The 24,410-nt window shown below is 33.9% G+C and overlaps 3 protein-coding genes and 2 pseudogenes across 8 annotated transcripts; 2 read left to right on the top strand and 3 right to left on the bottom strand.

Annotated features, from left to right (window-relative positions):
* Positions 1–1,739: 1,739 nt before the first annotated feature.
* On the bottom strand, positions 1,740–4,688 carry LOC116127577 (annotated as a pseudogene).
* Positions 4,689–4,963: 275 nt separating this feature from the next.
* Positions 4,964–8,170, bottom strand: LOC116127647 (jasmonate O-methyltransferase-like). The gene is made up of 4 exons (XM_031413292.1): positions 7,870–8,170; positions 7,306–7,710; positions 5,448–5,720; positions 4,964–5,363 (listed from the first exon to the last, which is right to left on the bottom strand). The coding sequence occupies exons 1-4, from the start codon at positions 7,942–7,944 to the stop codon at positions 5,001–5,003; spliced, it is 1,116 nt and encodes a 371-aa protein (XP_031269152.1). The 5' UTR covers positions 7,945–8,170; the 3' UTR covers positions 4,964–5,000.
* Positions 8,171–10,707: 2,537 nt separating this feature from the next.
* On the bottom strand, positions 10,708–13,156 carry LOC116127576 (annotated as a pseudogene).
* A 1,444-nt stretch (positions 13,157–14,600) lies between these two features.
* LOC116127475 (inositol-pentakisphosphate 2-kinase-like) lies at positions 14,601–23,450 on the top strand. Of its 6 annotated transcripts, XM_031413131.1 has the most exons (10): positions 14,602–14,939; positions 15,041–15,153; positions 15,289–15,510; positions 17,303–17,450; positions 17,648–17,688; positions 17,825–17,935; positions 18,162–18,761; positions 19,312–19,516; positions 21,622–21,840; positions 22,970–23,450. In XM_031413131.1, the coding sequence occupies exons 2-8, from the start codon at positions 15,052–15,054 to the stop codon at positions 19,453–19,455; spliced, it is 1,368 nt and encodes a 455-aa protein (XP_031268991.1). In that variant the 5' UTR covers positions 14,602–14,939; positions 15,041–15,051; the 3' UTR covers positions 19,456–19,516; positions 21,622–21,840; positions 22,970–23,450. The 6 variants fall into 6 exon arrangements, with proteins under 6 accessions (XP_031268995.1, XP_031268992.1, XP_031268993.1 ...); XM_031413135.1 differs by lacking the exon at positions 17,825–17,935 and having other exon boundaries at positions 14,601–14,939; XM_031413132.1 differs by lacking the exon at positions 21,622–21,840 and having other exon boundaries at positions 14,601–14,939.
* LOC116127575 (heavy metal-associated isoprenylated plant protein 2-like) lies at positions 22,834–23,296 on the top strand. Its single transcript, XM_031413213.1, has 2 exons — positions 22,834–22,905; positions 22,970–23,296. The coding sequence occupies exons 1-2, from the start codon at positions 22,834–22,836 to the stop codon at positions 23,294–23,296; spliced, it is 399 nt and encodes a 132-aa protein (XP_031269073.1).
* Positions 23,451–24,410: the final 960 nt, after the last annotated feature.

Genomic DNA, 24,410 nt, shown 5'->3' with positions numbered 1-24,410 from the left:
AGTAATAATCTTCATGTTCTGTGTTTTCTCGAATCCTCTATATTCCACTTGCAACTTTTCCCATATTTCCTTGGCGGTAGTGCAGGCCACAATCTTTGTAAAGATTGAATCTGAAATGGCAGAATCAAGTAAGATAGGGCCATTAATCTTTTCCTGCTTTCTACTTTATACAATTGTAATTGCGCAACTGTTGGATCCTCTAGCTCTTTGGGGAAATCTACTCCTGTCTCAGTGACATTTCACAAATCTGCAGCTTGTAAAAAACCTTTCATTTTCACTACCCAAATATGGTAGTGAATTCCTGTATAAAAAAAGGGAAGTGGTGGCAATGAAGAACTTGACAAAGCTACTACACAATTCAAGCTTTCTTCTACCCTTTCTTTCTCTCTAGTGTATCCTCACAAATCTAAAAAACAAACACTTCCACAGATCCCTTAAGTAAACTTTGCTCTGATATCAATTGTTGGAAATCGGAAGAGTGAAAAATAAAATCTAGACTTGAAAAAAATGAACGCTTGTGAACTGAAGAAATAAAACTTTTATTTCAATATAAAATTCATATAATCTCCACATTACATACAATGTTAATTCCCTTATCTATAAGCGAACAAAAGGAGTAAATTACATAACCATCTTAACTGTTCTCAGACATTAGTTAAGACAAGTTTAAATATAACTTAACAATAACCGAAAATTGATAGCGAATTTGATTAGAACTAAAAAACTAAAGATCACACAATGCATGCTGCAGCGAACTTTTCTATTGTCGCGGCGATGGGTTCCCTGATCTGAATTCAGAGAACTTCTTCGCGCTCGCCGCGGCATTCTTTTCTAACGCTGCGGCAAGCATTCATTCTACCAAAATGTTTTCATCTTTTTAACAATATAAAGCAGAAAGGCCAATGAGGATAAAGGAAAAATGAAAAAGTACGATGTGTGGCAGATACCCAACTTTGACCCTATATTATGATTGGCAATTATTCCTATTAAATTGCGGTTTAATATTAGTATAAGGTAGGGATTTTGATCCAAATTTTGGCTGTGGTTGAGGAGACATTAGCTTTCAAAGATCAAGGCTGAAGGTGAAGGGGTTGGCATTGTGATCAAACATGCTGCCTTCCAAGAAAACAATAACATGTTTCTACTGGACATAGATTTCTTCTTATCATTTCTGTTTTAGATTTTATTCTAATTAAGTTTTGTCATTAAACAGATACCATACACTTGCTGAAACTGTAATGAATTTCAACAGGGAATCTTGTGTAGTTTTCAACACAGGAAAAGATTAATATTACATTTTCTTAATTACTACTATTGTCTTATACTTGCAATGATAAATTTAAAATCAGGTAGAGCCAAACCAAATACATAATAATTCTAAAAAAAAAATACCCGACTACTTTTGACCTTGGCCTTTACCATTTATACATATCACTCTTCCAGACCAAACTCAATATAATGACTGGTAAGAATTAGGTAAAACCCTGCCTAATCCCAGCCTTAACTACCCAATAATCTATGCACTGAAAATCCTTAATAGTCAATCATCCCTTTTGAGTGGCTTAAACCAACAAAATCCTTTTGAATTCCATATATTTGAAAGGCGCTGTGGAATTTTGTTTATACAGCCGTTTAATTTATCATAATATGTGTCACCTGTATTGGACAACCACTCTTTAATCTTGAAAAAAGTGTAAATACGTGTTTTCTCACACAATTTTCTTCTAGCGAGCATCATATTAATGTAAAATGGTGCATACATATAGTCTGACATTAAGTGTGTTTAAGACCACCTGGTTTTCACCCAGGCACTTGACCATCCATGTGATTGCACTTGCTGTCGTATCTTCACCTGCCAATTATATTTACCAAGAATAGTTAACAGGAATTTAGTTATTTTACACTACACTAAGGCAACAACATTATTCCTATAAATCTTTGACATAAGCTGACGTGCAATTATCATGGTCAAAATGTTTTCTGTATATCTGCATCTGTTAGTCTCAGGGTTTCATCAACCTCTGTGAAAAGGTACTGTAGAAAATCTTCACGATTGGCTTCTAAGCCTCTTCTCCTTAGAGTAATCATTTTCTCCAATGTCCCCATGACTCTTTTTCACGCTTGAATCTCTATTTTTAAAACCGGAACGGACCAGCTGGTCAGATCGAGACCCAATAGCTTCTTCAGTCCGGTTCAAGTCTTAGGGAAGTTTTTTTGTAATATTTCAAAATTATAAGGGTTAATTTGTAATTTTATAAGGGTGTTTTGGATATATATCAAAAATTTAGGGATGAATTGGTAATTGTTTGGGGTATTTTTGAAATAAATAAAAATTGTAGGGACTAGTTATCTTTTTTAGAGGAATTTTTGTAATATTTTAAAATTTAAAGGATTAATATGTAATTTTTAAAAAATAAAATTGATCGGTCCGACTAGTTGGACTGGTTGACCTGTGACTCGGGCAACAAACGGGTTGCCTTCCTATCCGAGTTTTAAAACAATGGCCCGAAAAATCATTTAAAGTTTAAACCCCTATGACCAGCCCAATTATGATTGGGGTACAGCTTATGTGTAAGCAGTGGGTTTAGTAAATACCTTAAGGCCTTTGTAGAAACTGGTCCAGGGTAACTTAAGAGGGAATGCTAGCATCACTTCATAAACGTATGCTACATCCTTCTCCAGCGTCTCTAGTTCTTCTCCACTCCCTATATTCGTCAACATTTTGCACATTGCTCTAAGAGGGCATTTGATAGGGGATAATATAGGATTATTGGGGTTATATCATCTTATATTACTTAATTATCACGTTTGGTTGTCAAGTAATATAAGATTCCAGTAATCTTCAATACCAATAATAGATATTGTTGGTAATATTTGAGGTAATTTGATTTCCTCCATTTTCTGAGGTATTGTAAGATTAATAGGGTAATCTTTTTTTTTGTTACAATTATATCCCTTATTAATAAAATTTTAAGACAATAATGCCCTTATTTTTAAATTTATTTACATAAATGTTGCTTTTACTATTTCACCCCAATTAATTAACTTTTTAGACAAAATTACCCTTGAATTCAAAACAAATTGCAGCCCACCCAAGCTACCTCCCCACCACCCTGCTGCCGCCGGAAGGCATACGACAGGCCGGAAATGGTCGTCGTGCATCGATATGGCAAGTCCGGCCAGAGATTTGGCCATCAACGGCCATATCGATGGCCATTAACGACCACTTCGACGGCCAAATCTGACCGTCAACTGCCAAATCAATTATCGTTAACGACCACATTGACAGCCAGATCTGTCACAATCTAGTCATTTCTGGCAAGATCTCTGGCCTGAAATGGCCATACGATGCACGAAGGCCATTTCCTGCCTTCTGTCTATCGTTAGGTTGCTAGCGGTGGTTGCCGGGGGTGGCTGGGTTGGTGGAGGTGCTTTGTTGATTTTCTAAATTTTTATTTTGGGATTGTTTTTGCTATGTTTTTAAATGCAAGGGGTAATAATAATCCAAATAATAATCAATATTAAAAAATAATATTTAATTAGAGGACAATTCATTAATTTAAATAACATACCAACCAATTTATTCCTCCCAACTAAACATATTAATAAAACATACCCACTAATTTATTCCAACTAACCAAATACATTTTCTTAAAGATTCCCAATAATCTTAAGGTAATCTAACTTTCCAGTAATCTAATATTTCCTGAATCAAATGTACCCTAAAAGTTATCTGCATTAATTTTAATACAAAAATCAATAAACGCAAACTTTGATCTGGTTTACCAAATAGTATTAGACCTAAAGGGGCCTAGGCCTCGACATGGGCCGGGGGCCTTAGCCAGTCGGCCTAAATAGTCTTTAATTTATGTTTAGTTAAACAGGCCTTTGGAGCTTCATTCAGAACCACCACTATGCCTCTATGTTCCCAAGCTTGAAGAGTTCCCATGATCGGTTCATCAAACTGTTTGATAAACAAAGATATAGAACTTGACGAGAACAAGTTAGTCAAACGACTAAGAATCAATTTATGTTGTTGGGGAGAAGCACATAGCAGGCTTTGAATTTTGATCCCCCACAAGTTCAGCAATTGACCTTATGTATCCCTTCGTGAATTTCCCCAGATCATTGTTTAGGATCACCTTTGCTGACTCAGTGCTTGAAACAATACATTAGTCTTCCCAAATATGTTCGTCTTAAAACAATTCCCATACCTGTCCAATTAGATTCAAGCAGCTCAATTATGTTAAGTGCATTACTTTATAATCATTTTACATTTAATACGAAAGATTCTTTTACTTAATACGACGAACTCGAACAAAGTCATAGAAGCCTTTGCCACTATTAATAGCTGCCATGAACTGCATGGTCTCTCCGATCAACGGTAATCCTTGACTGCCTGGGCCGGTAATTCTATATTACGGTAGCGCAGATTCAAGATTATCAAGCTTCCAACAAGAAGCACCAGGTAGAAACAGAGGCAAGGATATTCGTGAAGCGTAAGGAGATGCATTTTTGATTTACTGAACTAATTTGCGTAATTGAACTTAAAAACAGAGGCAACAAATGATTAAAGGAAAAGACACGTGTACGGTTTAGAAAACGATGCTGGTATTTTGGGCTACAGGGTCTCTTCATCATATGGAATTTGAAAGAATGTTTCCCACTTGCCTTTCCTCAGTGGGCATCAACGGTTAAACGACTCAACTCATTGGTTTCCCTGAATACGTCACTCGTTCTATTAGTGACTTCCAATTCCATTGGCTATCTTTCTTCTTCGAATTTTAAAATAGCTCCACACTCGTATGCAATCGTTTGAACTTTGAAATTAGGATTTCAATGGCAAGACTGTGAATATTAGAGAGAATATTTTAAGAAGTTAATAGACGTATGGTTGATATTATTGTGCATGGACAACATATTTAAGATTCACTAACAGAGACATTATTATTTAAATCCAGTATCAGTTATATATGCTTCCCATCTCTCTTTTATTTGTTTCAACCCTTTCTGATAATCGAGATGACTAAATTGATGTACTTGGTTTGAGTCTTCGACAAGTAATCGCCCACCATCTGAGCATACCTTCGAAATAACTCGTCCAGTATGTGATTTCCGAAGTGATGTGCCACCATTGATTCCACTACGGCTCTTATAGTCTTTGCTACTCGCTGACCTCTTGACAGTGCCCCCAATGTGTTATTTACGGCTTCATCAACACCTCCATCCCAATCAATTTCAAACGCTTCAAGGCGATCAATAATGAATGACCCTTCCTTTTCTACTTCCAATTTAAGTTCTTCGGGGCATGGAGCATAGTAAGGCGCGTTGAACGAATCAACTTTTTCCTCTTCAATTAGACCCTGCAAGCACAAATCAAATTGATCGAAAAAGCTAGTTCATATTGCATGCACATTATACTAAATCCTGATCATGATATTGATTACCTCTGAAACCATGCTCATTAGTGCATGTGCTAAGAGCTCCCAGTGGTAGCAACTCTCTTCTGTTGTGGGATCAGAAGTTCTCCTTCCCATGAACGACAAAACCATTCGGCCTCCAGAAAGTATTTCTTCTCCACGTGATTTAAGAAAAAGAGAAAAGTCATTTTGGTACTGCATCGAGTATGCATCCAACACGCTCTGTGGGCTGCTCTTAGATATATAGATCTTTCCTTTATTCAAAGCTGTGCTAGCACTGCTATTTAGAGCAGGTGGAACCTGTACATATTTGTCAATAATTAATCTAGAATCAACAAATTTTCAATTAATTAATTTTTATATATATACAGTATATATATACAAGTGGTTGAATACTATACAATTTACTGCTGATGGAACAATTATAACGTATCTCTTGGTGACATAATGGAGAGTAGTATCTCTCATGCGACACGTTGAGTTTTATGAAGTTGACATAATTTTCATGTTAGTTGTTGCTCTTACAGTCTTACTGTTAAATAATATTAATATCTTTTCTATGAATATCGCATTAATTAAATAATTAAAAAATTATATATTATGTTTTATCTATAAAAAATAAGAATTATTTTAAATAAATATTTACAATTGAAATTATGTAATTTTTGTAAGATAACATCTATTCTTTCAACAATCATTAAAGACCACCAGAAATTAATTAAATAAACTATATTAATATGGTTACTGGGTCACATACAGTACAACATGTTCACAAACATAAACATATTTGTGGTTACCATGGGACTAATTGCTAGATATGGTGTATACATCTCTTAGCCTTGACGGTTTGTTTACCTATAACGACTCATTCAGGGGTCTCACTCACCGGTGAACGAGTAGGGGTGAGGGGCCTGGTAAGCCCAATGTTTAATTGGATTTAGAATTAGTTTACTTAAATTTGGGCTTAGGTTGGGTTAGATTTGGGTAAGCCCAAATATGGTTAGATTTATATTATGTATTTTATGTAATAGTGAAAAAAGACCTAAGGTGAGAGAAGGGCAATACTACACTTACAATCAAATCTCATCAACTTTTTCTCACAACTCCGACGTGATAGCTCGCAATTGGTCAACTCGTAAATGGGTCATGCCTGCTCAATTACAAGCTGACTGATTGTGAGTTGCCACTTCGGAATTATGAGAGAAAGTTTGTAAGATTGGATTGTGAACCAATCTTTATTGAGTGAAAGAACAGAGAGAAAAGTGAGTTATCGATACTCTTCATCTTTGTATTCTTGTTTTTTGATACTCAATAAAAACCACTTATTTGAATGTTGAACGTAACTCCTTAAAAAAGGAATGAATTACAGTAAATCATTGTATTATGTAATTATTTTATGCTTTATTTGTAACGTGATTTTTAGTTTCAACATTAATGTGGTACAGTAATAGTAATAGAAGTTAAACTAGTTTATTTTGGTTCAAAACAATAATACAAATTAAAAAAATAGATGAACCTTTCACACGCACTTTAGATCTATTTAGAATGAGTAATGTTACACCCACGTGCTCTTCTCACAAACTTTCTCTTACAACCCTAAGATGATAACTTGTAATTGGTCAATCACAATTTATCAAGTAGGACCTAGATAGAACTCATTGTAAGTTAACTAATTACGAACTGTCTTATCAAGGTTGTGAAAGAAAGTTTGTGAGAAGAGTTTATAAGGTTAGCATTTTCCATTTAGAATACGTGGAGTTGGAAGCCCACTGCAGGTCTTATTCTCCACTAAAGGAGGTTTACTTTCTTTCAATTAACAACTTCCATTTTCAAAATAGAACTGTTTAAGGAATCAAACACTTAAGTATGAAAGAGACATGCTAACCTGGGAGAGCCAGTGGAGACTTGAAGAAGAGTGCACAAAGTGCAGACTCTTCCTAGGGAATACTCTACCATAAAACGAACCAGCCGCACCTGCTATAAAGCATGGCCCGAATCCGCTACCCTTCTCTTCTTTTAGCTTCTTGAAGAATGACGGTAATGACTCAAATATGGCATTGAAGTCATTGCAAGGAAGATCATTCAACATAACCCTGAACTCCGGTGAGAGACGGCCTAGATTCGAACATTTGGCATAGATGATGTTCATTATATCGGAGATAACTCGGAAGCTGTTGGGTCCCGATGAGCAACCCATATCTGCAATGCCAAAGCTCTCTGGAATATTGTCGTCTAAGATTCCCAGTACAGCTTCCTCGATTGCTGGTTTTGCTATTGATATAATCTTGTCCTATAAGTACACAAAATTTAAATATAAACTGTTATTTATTTAGGATTATTGATTAGGAAAAACCACAAGAATTATAATGAGTTGGCATGGAATGATGCGATATAAGCTTCTACAAAAGAAAAGATTGAAGTACTGAACGGTAGAAATAAATAAACTAACCTGGACGGAGCAATTTTTGGCATAACTAGTTTCACCATCTCCTCCATTCATGTGAAGAACTTGCATGACTTGCATCTCTGAGTATTTTCTTAACCGATAACCAATGAAGCGTTAAGAACGTCCCCACCCTATTTGTAGAACCAGGCATAGACGTAAGTAGTTATAACTTATAAGAAATGGTGTCCGTGGTTCTTAAGCCTTGGGTATTTAAGGAGAGAAGAAAAACATGTGAAGTATATAAGTATCTAACTGTATCCTAGGACTGTAAGATCAAAACGCGGAAATTCAACACCCAATTAATTACAAAATCACGCATAGACAACAAAACACTGATTTAACATATTTGGGGTTTTAAGAAAATCTGAGCCATAATGTATACGAGATTGCTAAATCTCAGACTGGTATTCCTATCTTGGTGCTCTCAATGACAGCTTTTAAATGGGTAAAACATACCTTAATTCGTTTCGGAGATAGACGCAGCCAATATATAATGTTTTACCGGTCCCTCCCCTTATAGGCCCTAGTAAACCCTAGATCACACACTTTGCTGTCAACCCAAATTAATTAATAATGAAGTGTATTGGGCTACAATTTATGATCACATTAAGTCCAGTAAAATTATGTCATAGAACTATGCATTTATTGGGTTTTATTAAAACAAAATATAATTAATGTTAACCAATAGAAACTTCTCCAGCAAGGACCACTTATTCCTCTGCGCAAGGAGGAAAAAATGGTATTTGGAAAATAAGAGCAAAAATTGGGAAAACCACATAAATAAAAAAATAAAAAAATTGAGTGAGGACTATTTATCCTTCATCCTATGTGCAGTACTGTGCCTGCTTTATTTACTTATATGATGTATTTTTCTGAATCACAAATTTCGTAACATTTATTATATATCATTAATGCTAGGGCTTCCACCCACAAACTAAAATGAAAGGCGGGCGTTTAATGAACTCGAAAATTTTCCTCTGTAAATATGTGATTCTTCTATAATATTCTCTATCTTTCAATCTCTTTGTTTTTAGGTACGTCGATTGTCTAGGCTACCAAACCTCAACTACAATAATGAAACATATGTATATAATTCACTGTCTGAGGGAAGACCTGGACGGCCGGGTTAAAAGTTTTCAAATCTTTGACGAAACGGAGTAGAAATTTTATGAAAGTTTCGTGACCATATCTACCTTGCCGACATAGATCAAATCGCATGCAGTGCCAGTACTAGTAGTATAACAAAGTAAGCAACTACTCGTTTGTTGTTTGGTGAATAATTAAGTGGGAATCGAACCACATCCACATGTTTATCTTGTAGCAATGCTGCAACATAGGCCACTTCTTCATCCGATGATATAATGTTTGTACGACGTTTTTATTCTACACGTGATATAAACGAACCGACCAATACTATCCCCACATGCCCTCACAATTAGTCAATNTACTTTTCTGAATCACAAATTTCGTAACATTTATTATATATCATTAATGCTAGGGCTTCCACCCACAAACTAAAATGAAAGGCGGGCGTTTAATGAACTCGAAAATTTTCCTCTGTAAATATGTGATTCTTCTGTAATATTCTCGATCTTTCAATCTCTTTGTTTTTAGGTACGTCGATTGTCTAGGCTACCAAACCTCAACTACAATAATGAAACATATGTATATAATTCACTGTCTGAGGGAAGACCTGCACGGCCGGGTTAAAAGTTTTCAAATCTTTGACGAAACGGAGTAGAAATTTTATGAAAGTTTCGTGACCATATCTACCTTGCCGACATAGATCAAATCGCATGCAGTGCCAGTACTAGCAGTATAACAAAGTAAGCAACTACTCGTTTGTTGTTTGGTGAATAATTAAGTGGGAATCGAACCACATCCACATGTTTATCTTGTAGCAATGCTGCAACATAGGCCACTTCTTCATCCGATGATATGATGTTTGTACGACGTTTTTATTCTACACGTGATATAAACGACCCGACCAATACTATCCCCACATGCCCTCACAATTAGTCAATGAATAATACTTTGCGTACTAACGGATTTTACAAACTAGTGTACTAACTTTTGTTAAAATTATACATAGTACCCGTACTATACATATAGTACCCGTACTTTACTTTAGTTAGTACACAGATTAGTACTCATCCGTTGGTACCTATAGCATCACTCTTAGTCAATTAGGCTTTGCCCGCTCTGGCTCGCAAAAGAAGAGAAACATGAACTAGAAACAATAAAAAGCATATATAATTCATCTTAAAGTTGACTTAGGGTTTCTTTTTATGATTCTGATTTCTTAAAGTTCAAATGCAAATGGGAGGGGAGTTGTCATCTATATACAGTATATATATATATTTCAAATAGAATAAAATCCATGCTAACTGTGCTATATTCCTTCTATTATTTTTACAGTAATATCGATGGATTGGGACTAAACTGATACTGGAATAATATTGAAGTTATAAAGAATACTGGAATACTTCAATACTGGAATAATATTGAAGTTATTCTTTAGGCTTAAAAGAATAAAAAGATAGTGAAAATATTTATCTATCATGTGAGAGTAACTGTAAATGATTCCGAAATACTCATTTATAGGTAGTCCAGTGATAAGGGCGAATCAAGAGAGTTGTACTTGGTTTTAAGTCTTTCATATACAGTTTCATATTTGATTCTCCGTTTGGCGCAAATGTTCTCCGTTTGATACAAATATAGTACATTTGTCTATGATTTATCTAGGAACAATGACAAAGAAAATTAGTCAAGACGCGCATAAATAAATTCGAACACCTCGGTTAAAAAAAAAAAAAAAAAAAAATCCAAAATCAAAATTAATTATGTTGCATTTGGACTAAAATTAACTGTAAAGGTAATTCGAAATGGTCAATAACACCCAAAGAAGATTGACAGTTGACGGAGGAATCCGACAAGATGTCTACCAATAGCATATACTGCGTTTAACACTATTGGCCATGTCATTATGCGATTATTAATTAGATATGTTATTCTTCTTTTCTTAAACTTAGAATTTAGATTTTGCTAGTTGGGGAATCAACATTGTTATGGTCTATGTGATATTTCCAAAGTATAAAATTAGGCATCAATTCTTAGTTGTCTAACTTACATTGAAGTTATATTTCGAATATCTTATCAACTACACCTTTTGCTCAAGGAGATTGTGGAAAAATCAAATGCAAATTTCCTTGATTGCTTTGAACCATCCGATATTGCGTAAGTCGTGAGAATGACAACTGACAGACATTTATTTTATAAGAAGCTATTGGAAAAAAAAATCACGTGAACCACATTTATTTTCTGCCCTCTTGAAATAATTGCCAGCGGTTGAACACAATTGCCAAATCACACAAAATATCGAAAAAGAAAAATAAAAAGATTCGTTTTTAATTCAAGCAATTACGTCCACGCTCAAAATAAAAAAGTTTTATTGAGTTTTAGAAATATGTAATAATACAATAATTGTGATGGTAGCTGACTCGTCCTCTTCTGTCTTTCAGTATTTTTTTTTTCTCTCATTAAGTTTTTTTACTATTACAATACACAAGATTAAACTTAATCATATTTATGTTATAATCTGTTAACCTCGTGTATAGTATGAACCATGTCCAAGATATCCAAATTAAACTACTTGAAAAAAACAGATTTTTATTCAAATTAGACTTGATTTCTTTTATATGTGTGACCGACCCTTATATCTCCAACCTTTCATTATTGATAAGGGTCACTTTCACTAATTTCTACTAGTCAACTTGGATTTAAATCTCTAACATAAGATGGGACGCTGTTTCACGTGGCTTTATCATGGACTATCAAATCCTTTTCCATTCTTTTCAAGGTGCAACAAGTGAAATTGGATTTAAAATATTCGGCTTAGGATTACAACGCAACCGACCACCCGACTTAGGACATCTCCACCCCACCCCCAAATGGCGTAAAAAACACCAAATTGGCGTGGGTTAAAACACCACACCATTTTGGCGTGGTGCTACAGTATTACGCTAAAATGGCGTAATACTGTAGCAAGAATAAAAAAAAATATATTTTTTTTAATTTTAATTTTTTTAATTTTGTTAAGTTAATTTGAGTATTAAATTTTACACTAAAAATCACACCAAATTTGAGTATTTGTATTTAATTTAATTTGATTATTATTTATAATAATAATATAATTTAAAAAATGATGAAAATTTAAAAATAAAACTTTATTCAATGCAAATATTAAACTACAATAACTCAAAATAAAAATTAATACTAATTTAAAAGCATAAAATTGAAAAAAAATACAACATAAACTCAAATAACAATTTAGTATTCCGGTAAATTAGTTCTGGATCCAATAAGATCATCAAAATATTGAAAAAAACTATAGTTATTTTGAGATCCTTGACCTTGTTGTTGAGCTCATTTTGAAAAAACTCACGTAGGCTTGGATCGGTTATAGAATTCAAATCCTTGAATAAAATTTTGTTATCTTCTCGATATTCTGCCAAAGCCAATTTTTTCATTTGGATTTCATAATTTTGTGCCCTAGCTGAGTTGCCCCGATTGAAAATAGCAGCGAGCTGTCGATTTTCTTCTTGAATAGTTTCAAAACTGTTTAAAACTTCTTTATCATTTTTCCTTTTAAATTTTGCTTTCTTCACCCCAATGGGTCGTTGAGCTGAACTTCCCCCAATATTTTCATCACTTATATTTAGAGAATTTGAGGATATATCACAAGACATCGATTGGGGAGTCTTTGAAGTGAGAGTCCCTGATTCTTGTGATTCAAACCTATCGGTTTGCCTTTGAAATACTTATGCGGCATTAACATTATCTGTAAATTTTTCAATATCCTTAAGTATAGGCCACGCATGATCAAATTTGAAACCTTTCTCGTAACTTTTATCTTATGCTAGTAACATTTTGGCTTGAATCATCTACAAAACAATATACATATAACGTTAAAATCAATTAAAAAAAAAAAAAAAAAAAAAAAAAAAAAAAGCTTGAATGAAATGTGACAAATACTCACAATATCTTGCTCAGAAGCACCACTTGGATTCATATTTTCAATTTTACGTACGCATCCCCTCAATTTGCCAATAGCTTTAAAGATCAGTCGCATTCGACATTGCAAAGATCTTTTGTTTCGAACGTGGGTGAAAAACACGGGTTTGGAACTATTGTAGTCAAGCTCAACTCGAGACCAAAATTGATCACTAGATTGGTTTACACCTAAAATCGAGTCTTGAGAAATATCAAGATAAATATGACATAGATGCATGTCTTCTTCATTTGTGTACGAAGAACTTCATTGTGTAGTCATTTTGTAACACGAATTAAGAAGATATATGCTTTTTTTTTTTCTAAGAGGAAGTAGAAGAGATGTGTTCAAAACTAATGTGTTGTATGCCCTTTTATAACATAAGCTTGAACGGACAACACATCTTTTTGAATAAGCCACAAATCTCAAAAGCTTGAATGGACAACATATCTTTTTTAATAAGCCACAAATCTCAAAAGCTTGAATGAACAACACATCTTTTTGAATAAGTCACAAATCTCAAAAGCTTGAATGGACAACACAAGCTTCTCAAATAGAAGCGCCAACTCCCGAAGTTGAAATTGTCGTAGATGAGAATGTCCGATTTCGAAATTTTCTTGCTCGATATAAACAAATTAAGGATACAGAGGCTCACCATGCTCTTCGAAATGTATTAATTGATATTTGTGGGAAGAACATACTAATTCGGAAAATTAAATTATTATCAATATGGAATTTTATCTTTATGTTGTTGTTGTTTTTTTTTTTTTTTGTTTTTTTTTTATCATTTTATATTAGATGTAATGTTTTTCTATATTAAATATAATGTTTATTTGATTAAATAAATGCTTAATTTTATTAAATTAGTATAATTTTCAAAATAATTATTATTTAATAAAAATATCATTCCCAATATTTAATTAATATATACAAAAATAATGAGTGAAATAGATTAATTGTTGATTATTACAATAAAAGAAAAAAAAGAATATTCTAAAGAATATTATAAGGAATATTTTTTTGGTGTAATATTTGGTGTTATGGGTTAGAGATGGAATAGTATTTTACACTAAAATTTGCACCAATTTGGTGGTGCAATGGGTTGGAGATGGTCATAAAGATTGTGTGATCGCTAGATATATTAGCTATTGGGTCAGAGAAATATATATATATATTTTGGACCAATTTGGTGGTACAATGGGTTGGAGAGGTCATAAAGATTGTATGATCACTAGATATATTAGATATTGGGTCAGAGAAATATATATATATATTTTGGACCAATTTGGTGGTGCAATGGGTTGGAGATGGTCATAAAGATTGTGTGATCGGTAGATATGTTAGATATTGGATCATATATATATATAGCGCCAATTAATTTTTCAAGATACTAAAATTATTTTTATTAGCAACCAACGAGAAACACTTGAATTTAAAAATTGTTAAGTAATAAAACACTTGAATTTAAAAATTGCTAAGTAATAAATCCAAGTATCTCTACTAAATCAAAAGACGATTCGAAAATAATTTTGAAGTCAGAGAAATATGATTAAGAATTTTGACATCTCCAAATATTTTACCAGCTAACTGTAATTGCACTTTTTATTTATCAAGGGAATATTATGAAATTTAAGCATACAGTTAACGAAAAAGAAGACTTGTTCCAAAAACATCAGTAAATTATCCCAAAAATTTTACTGGGATATAAAAGTATACAAGTTCGAAAATCAATTCTGTTTTTAATTTGAAGTTAATCAGTCAGATGAGGCTGAGCTGATAATGCCATGTGTCTTTCGCTTTTTTCAAAAGGTGGGAATTCAAGGAAACAGTGTGATTTGTGCTCTTTCAGTTTCAGCCGTTGGACTTGGAATCGGATGCTCCATTTTTGTCGCAAGCAGAGGAATTGAAACTCGTTGCTTCAAAGCAAAACAACTTTTCAATTTCACCATTTATTCCCCAGTTGCATCACTCGTTGTGCTTTAAGCTATCTCATCGGAGCTGTCTCTGTCCATTTCTAGATCAGGTAATCAAAGATGATTTCTCCAATTTCAACGGTTATTGTTTCTTTTTGCTTTGAAATTATTAATATGGTATAATGTACTCTGATGTCGAAATGAATCTCAGATATCACTATAATGGAGGTCATTTTTGACCAAAAGGACGCTGCCGATTGGGTTTATAGAGGAGAAGGAGCCGTAAATCTTGTTCTCGCTTACACCGGATCTTCTCCGGCTTTTGTACGTCGTCATACCATAAGTTTTTTATTTCTTCCGATTTAAAAAGTTGAAACATGGAGAATTTAACAAAAAAATAGAGAAACTGATTAATTGGACTTATTACTAATTTTTCTGGACTGTTGTTGTAAATATAAGATCGGGAAAGTGATGCGAATACAAAAAGTGCCAAGGAACAGAACAGCCAAACAGCCGGTGAAGGAGTGTGTGAATGGTAGTTCGGTCTTAGAAAGGCATGATCAACTTGTGTGGAGAGACTATGAAGAACTAGTATTGGCATCTAACAAAGAAACATTGGAGCAACTTTATATTCAGCATGTTATGAGCCCATTGTTAGGTCCCAAACACGTTGATGCTGGAGTATGTTTCTTCACTTGTACTTTCATAGTCTTTAGTGTGGAANTTTTGGACCAATTTGGTGGTGCAATGGGTTGGAGATGGTCATAAAGATTGTGTGATCGGTAGATATGTTAGATATTGGATCATATATATATATAGCGCCAATTAATTTTTCAAGATACTAAAATTATTTTTATTAGCAACCAACGAGAAACACTTGAATTTAAAAATTGTTAAGTAATAAAACACTTGAATTTAAAAATTGCTAAGTAATAAATCCAAGTATCTCTACTAAATCAAAAGACGATTCGAAAATAATTTTGAAGTCAGAGAAATATGATTAAGAATTTTGACATCTCCAAATATTTTACCAGCTAACTGTAATTGCACTTTTTATTTATCAAGGGAATATTATGAAATTTAAGCATACAGTTAACGAAAAAGAAGACTTGTTCCAAAAACATCAGTAAATTATCCCAAAAATTTTACTGGGATATAAAAGTATACAAGTTCGAAAATCAATTCTGTTTTTAATTTGAAGTTAATCAGTCAGATGAGGCTGAGCTGATAATGCCATGTGTCTTTCGCTTTTTTCAAAAGGTGGGAATTCAACGAAACGGTGTGATTTGTGCTCTTTCAGTTTCAGCCGTTGGACTTGGAATCGGATGCTCCATTTTTGTCGCAAGCAGAGGAATTGAAACTCGTTGCTTCAAAGCAAAACAACTTTTCAATTTCACCATTTATTCCCCAGTTGCATCACTCGTTGTGCTTTAAGCTATCTCATCGGAGCTGTCTCTGTCCATTTCTAGATCAGGTAATCAAAGATGATTTCTCCAATTTCAACGGTTATTGTTTCTTTTTGCTTTGAAATTATTAATATGGTATAATGTACTCTGATGTCGAAATGAATCTCAGATATCACTATGATGGAGGTCATTTTAGACCAAAAGGACGCTGCCGATTGGGTTTATAGAGGAGAAGGAGCCGTAAATCTTGTTCTCGCTTACACCGGATCTTCTCCCGCTTTTGTACGTCTTCATACCATAAGTTTTTTATTTCTTCCGATTTAAAAAGTTGAAACATGGAGAATTTAACAAAAAAATAGAGAAACTGATTAATTGGACTTATTACTAATTTTTCTGGACTGTTGTTGTAAATATAAGATCGGGAAAGTGATGCGAATACAAAAAGTGCCAAGGAACAGAACAGCCAAACAGCCGGTGAAGGAGTGTGTGAATGGTAGTTCGGTCTTAGAAAGGCATGATCAACTTGTGTGGAGAGACTATGAAGAACTAGTATTGGCATCTAACAAAGAAACATTGGAGCAACTTTATATTCAGCATGTTATGAGCCCATTGTTAGGTCCCAAACACGTTGATGCTGGAGTATGTTTCTTCACTTGTACTTTCATAGTCTTTAGTGTGGAAATTTTAGTTAGAACTGATTTATAGGAGAATATGGGATATAATTTAGCAGAAGTTATGTATTTTTATAATGAATCACCTTGTCCACATCTATCTCCCTTGAATATGCTGCAATTCAGCCCTGCTTAAAATTAATTTTGGAGGATTAATTTTATCTATGATTGAAATTTATGTTGTTTGTGATAAATATTGATGTGATGGAATTCTCGGGATGAAAGCTTAGTACTTGTGGTTTCATCAATTGAAAACTGAATGTGTTTGTTTGTTGTTTATTTGATTGTGTTATCGAAAATGTTAGTAACATTTGAATTCTATTTCAAATCATGTTGAGTGGCCGTTAAAATGTTGTGATTATGATCTATTTTGTCTCTCTTTGTTGAACTTGGCAGATGCGTGTCCTTGTAACCAGGGCATTTCTTGAGTATGTTCAAAAGGATGCTTTGTGCCAGCGTCCTGCCTTGCGAGTTGATGCTGCTGAGGTTGATGCACATTGTGATTCTGTGCTTCTTTTGTCTGATCATACTCTTTTTCCTCAAGGTAATCGTGATCCTCTGAAATGTTCCTAAAAGAAAAAAAAAAAGTATCCTCTATTGTTTATGGTACTTGTAGTAAATTCAGTAAACAGGTAGTTTAGCTTGTAAAAGCAGGCACTGAGATCTTCTTACATGTATTAAAAAAGAGAAAAAAGCTTTGTATTCAAGGGAGTGGTAGTTTATTCTACATTTTCATTTCAGGTATTCTCAATGGGGAACCCTGCATTGCTGTTGAAATTAAGGTGCTCCCTAGTTATTGCTTGCATTTCATTTATTTTTCAAACTGTTGTTTGTGTGTCAGTGTTTATATGATACCTTTTCTTTTGACCTTCATAATGCTATTTTTGCATTAGTAACCTATTTTTTCCTGTAAATTAGCCCAAATGTGGATTTCTCCCGGTTTCATCCTTCATAGCTGAAGAAAATGCCATTAAAAGGAGAATGACTCGTTATAGAATACATCAAGCCCTAAAGTTGCATCAAAAGGAGGTCATTTTTCTTCCAATCGCTATGTATTTCTTTGAGTCTCAGCTAGTTGTCTTTTATATTTATACCATCATATCACTTCAATTTTTGCAAAAGATTTTGTTCTAAAAGAAGCCCAGTTCTTTTCATATATTGCTTGTAGTAGGAATACTCTTTATGGCTATCTAACTTGAAAATTAATTTAATTTCCACTTCTCATCCTGATAAACATCTCCAAATTATGTTACAGATATCAGAGCTAAGTGACTATGATCCACTGGACCTGTTCTCTGGGTCCAAGGAAAGAATGAGTAAAGCTATCAAAGCTCTCTATACCACTCCTCAGAACAATTTGCGGGTATTCTTGAATGGCTCTCTTATACTTGGGGGCTTGGGTGGTACCACTGGCAGTACTAATTTTGCAATTGAAGAAGCATTTGAAGATGCTCTCAAGTGTGTTATTCAAGCAGATGATGGTCAGCGCACAAATAGTTTTATACAGCTTGTTTCTGAGGCAGCTTATCATTCTGGAATACTGGACCGACTTCTTGAAGCTCAGAAGCTCGATTATTGTGACATTGAAGGGGCAATTCATGCATATTACAACATTATTTCTCAGCCTTGCAAGGCATGCAAAAACTTAGATGAACAGAAAGTATCACACCAGTATACCTCTTGGCATTCCATTCCTTTGGATGAAAGTTTGAAGATTGTGAGGGACTATTTGATAGCTGCAACTGCAAAGGACTGTAGTTTGATAATTTGTTTTAGACCAAAGGGTGATGAGGTTTCAGGATCTTCCTATAATAGTGTTTACTTAGAATCAACCAACCAAGTTTTTGAATACAAGGTAAATGGCACTTTACATGGTGCATTCAAGTTTTACATGTGCAGTTGGTATTAGCCACAATGAAGTGTTTGGATCATGATTGAAACCACAGATCCTTTTCCATTCTCCTTTTATTTACCATAAAATTTAAAAAAAAAAAAAAATGAGAGAGAGAGAGAGAGATATGAATTGTTCGAGAACATTGGTATCATCACCTCTTACTCATAAGTACAACATTTCAAATAGATGCTTGCATAAAATTATTCATATGCCATAACCAGATTATAAATTCTTTTCGATGTAGAAAATATTAAGATTTATATCGTTATATTTATATATGTGTGTGTGTGTGTGTGTGTGTTTAGTTTCCATGTGCCTTTAGTTTTGTTCTCTAATCATTCAATGAAATCTGAGGGAAAATATTATATATGTTGTGGTAATATTTTGTTGGTGTTTTCACAACCTACTCTTTAGATATATTTATTTATTAAATTTGCTTCTTTGAAGTTTTATCACTCCAAGGTGCTTTTTTTTGTGACATTGAAAATTTATCCAAGTTGCAATTGTCTAGGTGTATTTCATTGACCTGGATTTGAAACCTTTGGAGAAAATGGAGGAGCATTATGAAAAAGACAAGAAAATAGTGAACTGTTACATTCAGAAGCTATGTGGTGAGCATGGAGTCAACAGAGATGTCACCATGAACAATTACTAAAACACACATTAAAAATACAATCCTGAGCCTTGGAGGATACTTTTTGCTGAACATAGTGCTGGTAAGTGCTGGTAGTTTGACATATGTTCATTATTAAATTGTACTTCTTAACTTTCTAAGAGTTTGTATGGCTACTATTAGTATTGCGTTTCACATTTCTTACCTTCTTTGTGGGCTTAGGATTTCACTTCTCAAGTTTTTATTAGTTTCTGGATCTTTCTTTTGTTTGTTCCTACTTCTGTTGTGGCACCCGAAAGTTTTGACAATTTAATCTGAGCTAAATATATATAATGACTTCGATTTACTTTTTGCATATTGGTTTGGTCCATGACTGAATTCAGTTGGTTCTTAAGTTTGATGAATACCCTTTCTTTGATCTGTCATGTAACATATTATCAATTGCCTTAGAATTGGTTAAATGGTTAAATTGCTTGCACAATTATGTCTACCCTAACAAGTGATACTAATAATTGACTTCTGTTTTACTTTCTATTACTGATTTAAGTAAAAAATAAGATCACTTCTTGTTCTTTGTACTCCATTAAGCTTTTCTCTACCTCAGGTTTTGAGTCGATGTTTATTCACACAAATGTATTATTGTCATCATAATTTGGCATTCAACTCTATATTGACGTGCCATTTGGTTTCTTGAGGTGGCTGAGTCAGTTATTTATTCTTGTTTCTTTTTGCTGGGGACTTAATGAAGGAGTAGCATTCAACTATATATTGACGTACCATCTGGTTTCTTGTGGTGGCTGTCAGTTATTCATTCTTGTTTCTTTTAGCTGGGGGCTTAATGAAGGAGAGGGGTTGAAAATGACAGAACAGAGTAAAAGGGGCCTGTAAGGAAATCACTATGCCAACTAATTCAATGCCATTTCATCCCAATTCCACATGGGCCTATTAATTCATACAGCTGGATCTCTGAATTAACTATGGGGTGTAGAAACTGATTAGGACTGCGTTACTTTACCTTTTGATGGTGGAAATTGAGGTCATGGCAGTGCTCCTTTGATAATACTTGTTTTTTTAAAGATTGGAAGCTGTTAAAGGAAGCTGTTAAAGGACTGCTCTGTATGTTTTGCAGTCTTTCTTTTCACTTATCAGAAAAAAAAGTTCTTTTTCATTGTTTTTGAAGTGTCAAATGATTGGCCTGTGAGAAAAAAATTGTTCCCAACATTATTTCAAGTTTTTAGTCAAGAGACCTCCAAAAGGATGCACAAGAAGAATTGCTTGTTCAAACTACATCTACATTCGTAGTAGAGTTACAGGATATCGTAAACTGTTTCTTTTGTGGGAATTCTCTCTTTCTGATCTCTTTTGACTTGTGCGGGGTGGAATCATGGTCCTTGGTCATCTCAGCTATAACCATGGACAAGCATTCACTTCAAAGCTGTGGCCACTTGGTGAAAAATCTGAAATTTCTTTCTTGGGCCCACTATAGGGGCCAAATAATCCTGACAGAGAAGTTCTGTAAATTTTTGAATTACATGCAATTAAAAGCATTTGCTTTAAGGTTTTATTTACACAGTTGTGCAAATGTTTGGGCTGGTAAGAGTGGTGAAGTGCCATGGGAAATTGCTTGGGTCATGGACAATCGGTGCTCTGTGTTCTTTAGTTTTACATGACCCTCAATTGTTTGTATTTACGGTTTGCCACTAGCATGTCAATATGAATATAAAAGGAACACTTATGTGTTAAGATGGTTCTAATATTTTAACTAATGTAGTAATATTGCAATACTTGTAAGTATCTCTTGTATCCTAAGCAATGTGACTTCAATTTGATATCACACTTAATGATGAGATGATTTATAAGTGATTTAATTATATTAAATTAACTGCCACATCACTTTTGGATACAAAGATGGGATACTTGGTAATTTTAGCATTACTCTTTTCTTATACATGCTGATGATAGTGACACTTAAGAATTTGGATTAATGTTCTCTGTTTCCTTAATATGTTGTAATCCATCTTATTTACTTTTATCAAAATTACCTATCTTGTATTGTTGGAAATTGTCTCCACGGTATGCTTTACTTTGCCTTTTAAATTATATTCTAAATGCAGCAACATTGTTTTACTTTATAAATGCAACTTCTGGTTTACACAAATTGAATATTTTGAGTAATAGTCAAGAGTTTTTTCTTTTCTTTTCTTTCAGTAAATAGAACAAGTTTCTACATTGGATTTCGGTTCTGAGGTGAAGTTGGTCTCTAAATTCATTGCTTGGTTCTCCCTTGTACAAACAAATTAAAGGTTGCGTACTACGGTTGAGCAGTGTTGGTATTTTAATCCGCCTAGTTGAACAATCATGTGGTGAATACATTGGTAGCAGCTCAGCTTTACCATGTACTCAAAAATGAGTCTTGACTTGTTGAAGGTCCTCTCTCTCTCTCTCTCTCTCTCTCGTACAGCCAAAAATGAATTAAATAGGATTAGGTTGCAGAGGTGGGCCAAATTTTGTCCATTCAGCTGACTTTTCTGTTCCTGCTAATATTCACTTGAAAGACTAATGGATTTATTTACTGTCCTAAACAATAATGTTATTTCCAACCCACAACTACAAAAAGTTTGTGGTTACAGCCGGATCAAACTGTTTAAACAAAATCACGGTTTGGATTGGTTGGACTTTGAACAAGTGCAACGTTTGTGAGACAGAAGCTGGATTCAGATACTGAATGCCATGTCCAATATCATTTTGTCTAATATTCATAGCTTTGGTGGCATCAGAATTCATGGTTGTTTTACATAATGCGTACTGGGTAGCATATCAATGCATGATTTTATCGCTGTAGCAGATGTCTGATTTGTGTTTTGTAATTGGAAAATATTACCTTAAAGAACTAGGAGTTTACTTTGATACATGTTAACTGAGGCACACCTTATTCTTATTTGTGGTCTCTGGAGATCACCAAGCTTTACTTACCTGACAGAATTTAGTTACATTTATATTACAAAATATGGTTCAAGTCTTGATTAGTGCGTGCCTGTGAAAAATCTGCATTAAATGTATATGGGAATTCATAGGTGATACAATCAAGAGCCTACTTACTAGCATTTACTTGTCAGCAACTAACTCTGTCACCACATTTAGTCTTCAACCAAAATTCTACCCAAAAGCTCAAGTATTATCCACTACTTTCAATTGAATTATAAAGAAGTGGAGTAAGATAGTGATTTATATATAGTCACTTGGGACCTATACATATTTTCTGAGTCAGCTTTTCCATTCCAGTTTTTTATATGATTTATGTTGGTGTAATACTTTAACGAAATTCATGTTGAAGGTTCGATCTCTACTTGAATTTATAGAATTATAAATTATATATTACTTCATGTTCATGTAGTGTTCTATATTTTGTATATTGAATTTATGACTTACCATTATTCTGAGCCACTCTTAACTCTCGCTGACAATGTGCAGAACTTTCTGTTCATCTGTATGGTAAACTTTAAGTGGTCTGAGCTCATATTTAGTACTGAGGAATCTGACTCTTTTTCTGGTGCAGAAAACTGTAGTGTCAGTGGAACTACTCTGCTCAAAGTGCGGGCAAAAGGTGATGAAGTTAATTGCAGAACTAGGAGGGATAACTTCCATTGTCTTGGACCCATCAAAGAATACAGTAACAGTCATTGGTGAAGCTGATCCAGTGAAGATCATCAAGCAGGTTAGAAAGTTCAGGAAAACTGCGAGGATCGATAGTGTAGGGCCTCCCAAGGAGGAGAAGAAGGATGAGAAGAAAGATGTCATTACTTACACTACAAAGCCATGTCAACATTGTGATGTTTGGTATGTGGTCAGTGACGATAAGTACCAGTACTGTTCCATTATGTAACTCAGACTGAGACACCCATGCTTTCTGAATCTTGATTATTTGTCTTGGTTATGTTTCCTTCTATTTCATGCATTTAAAAATACTTGATTAGTGTTCAGCTAATATAATCTCTGGTAGCTCTGAATTCCTGCTAATGCATACCATTTTCATTGAAGTGTTTGTTCTTTTTCCGATTTCGTACATAAATCAAATGAATTAGCAGTATTTTCTATTCAATAAAATTACGTTTACAATTTTTTCATACAATTTTTTTATATAACCTTGAGATGATAGTTTGCGATTGGTAAGTTTGTATTTAGACAGATGGAATCTACTGTAAGCTAATTAATCATGAATTGTCACATCAAGATTGTATAAAAAAGTTGTAAGTATAATGTTGGTCGGTACTCTTTCCTTAAGTTTCTTCTGAATGTATTCTTTGAGATGCTTATGGTTTTCCATTTAGTGCTTTTTGTCTCCGAGCCATCTCTCAGACGCAGTACAATTATTGCGTGAACATTAATTGCCAAACTGTATTTTGCCGATCAATTCTGTATTAAAGTCTTGTGTTATAATAAAAGTAGTTGATAAAATCATTAATAAGTAATCAAAAGATTGGGACATATATTTAATTAGGTAGGTGGCATATTGCATGTGTTTCATGGTCCAAAATTATATTGTGGGAGCAGTGGGGCTGTTCAGGCAAGACTTAAGGCAATTGGTGAAGGTAAGCTAGTCAAAACATAAAACTGTATCCTGATTTCCAACAAGTGATGATGGGTCGCTGTAGGGATGTATGTTTACAAAGATGATAGTATTAAATAAGAAGTTAACATAAGCTAATCGTTATCGTGGATGTGTCTATCAGCAATGCCATATCAAACTGAAAGCTCGGTTCAACTTTCTGTAGGAAAAGGACTTTGGGGAAAAGGTGGTCACATTTTTAGTATTGTATTTGCTAAATGATAAAGTTTTAACTCCTAGCCAAGTATATATATAAGATAGACCAGGTCTTCCAGATTGCCTTTAAAAAAAAAAAAAAAAAAAAAAAAAAAAAAAAAAAAAAAAAAAAAAAAAAAAAAATTAAGAATAATTTATGATTAGCTGATTCTCAAGTTTCGCATTAATCATCTAT

Source organism: Pistacia vera, unplaced genomic scaffold, assembly GCF_008641045.1.
Source record: "Pistacia vera cultivar Batoury unplaced genomic scaffold, PisVer_v2 Contig192, whole genome shotgun sequence".
Taxonomy (NCBI): Eukaryota; Viridiplantae; Streptophyta; class Magnoliopsida; order Sapindales; family Anacardiaceae; genus Pistacia; species Pistacia vera.
Note: the sequence above shows the minus strand (reverse complement) of the source record. Positions and strands in the feature narration are given on the sequence as shown.

Bases quoted from the DNA above. Each gene is read 5' to 3' on its own strand.
- LOC116127647 (XM_031413292.1), bottom strand. From the start codon at position 7,944: ATGCAAGTCATGCAAGTTCTTCACATGAATGGAGGAGATGGTGAAACT. The intron at 7,711-7,869 runs GTTAGTTTATTT...GTGTACTTATAG, and splicing joins CCAAAAATTGCTCCGTCCAG to GACAAGATTATATCAATAGC. The intron at 5,721-7,305 runs GTTAGCATGTCT...AAATATGTACAG, and splicing joins GTCTCCACTGGCTCTCCCAG to GTTCCACCTGCTCTAAATAG.
- LOC116127475 (XM_031413132.1), top strand. From the start codon at position 15,052: ATGGAGGTCATTTTTGACCAAAAGGACGCTGCCGATTGGGTTTATAGA. The intron at 15,154-15,288 runs GTACGTCGTCAT...TGTAAATATAAG, and splicing joins CCGGATCTTCTCCGGCTTTT to ATCGGGAAAGTGATGCGAAT. The intron at 17,689-17,824 runs GTGCTCCCTAGT...CCTGTAAATTAG, and splicing joins GCATTGCTGTTGAAATTAAG to CCCAAATGTGGATTTCTCCC.
- LOC116127575 (XM_031413213.1), top strand. From the start codon at position 22,834: ATGACTTACCATTATTCTGAGCCACTCTTAACTCTCGCTGACAATGTG. The intron at 22,906-22,969 runs GTAAACTTTAAG...TTTCTGGTGCAG, and splicing joins ACTTTCTGTTCATCTGTATG to AAAACTGTAGTGTCAGTGGA.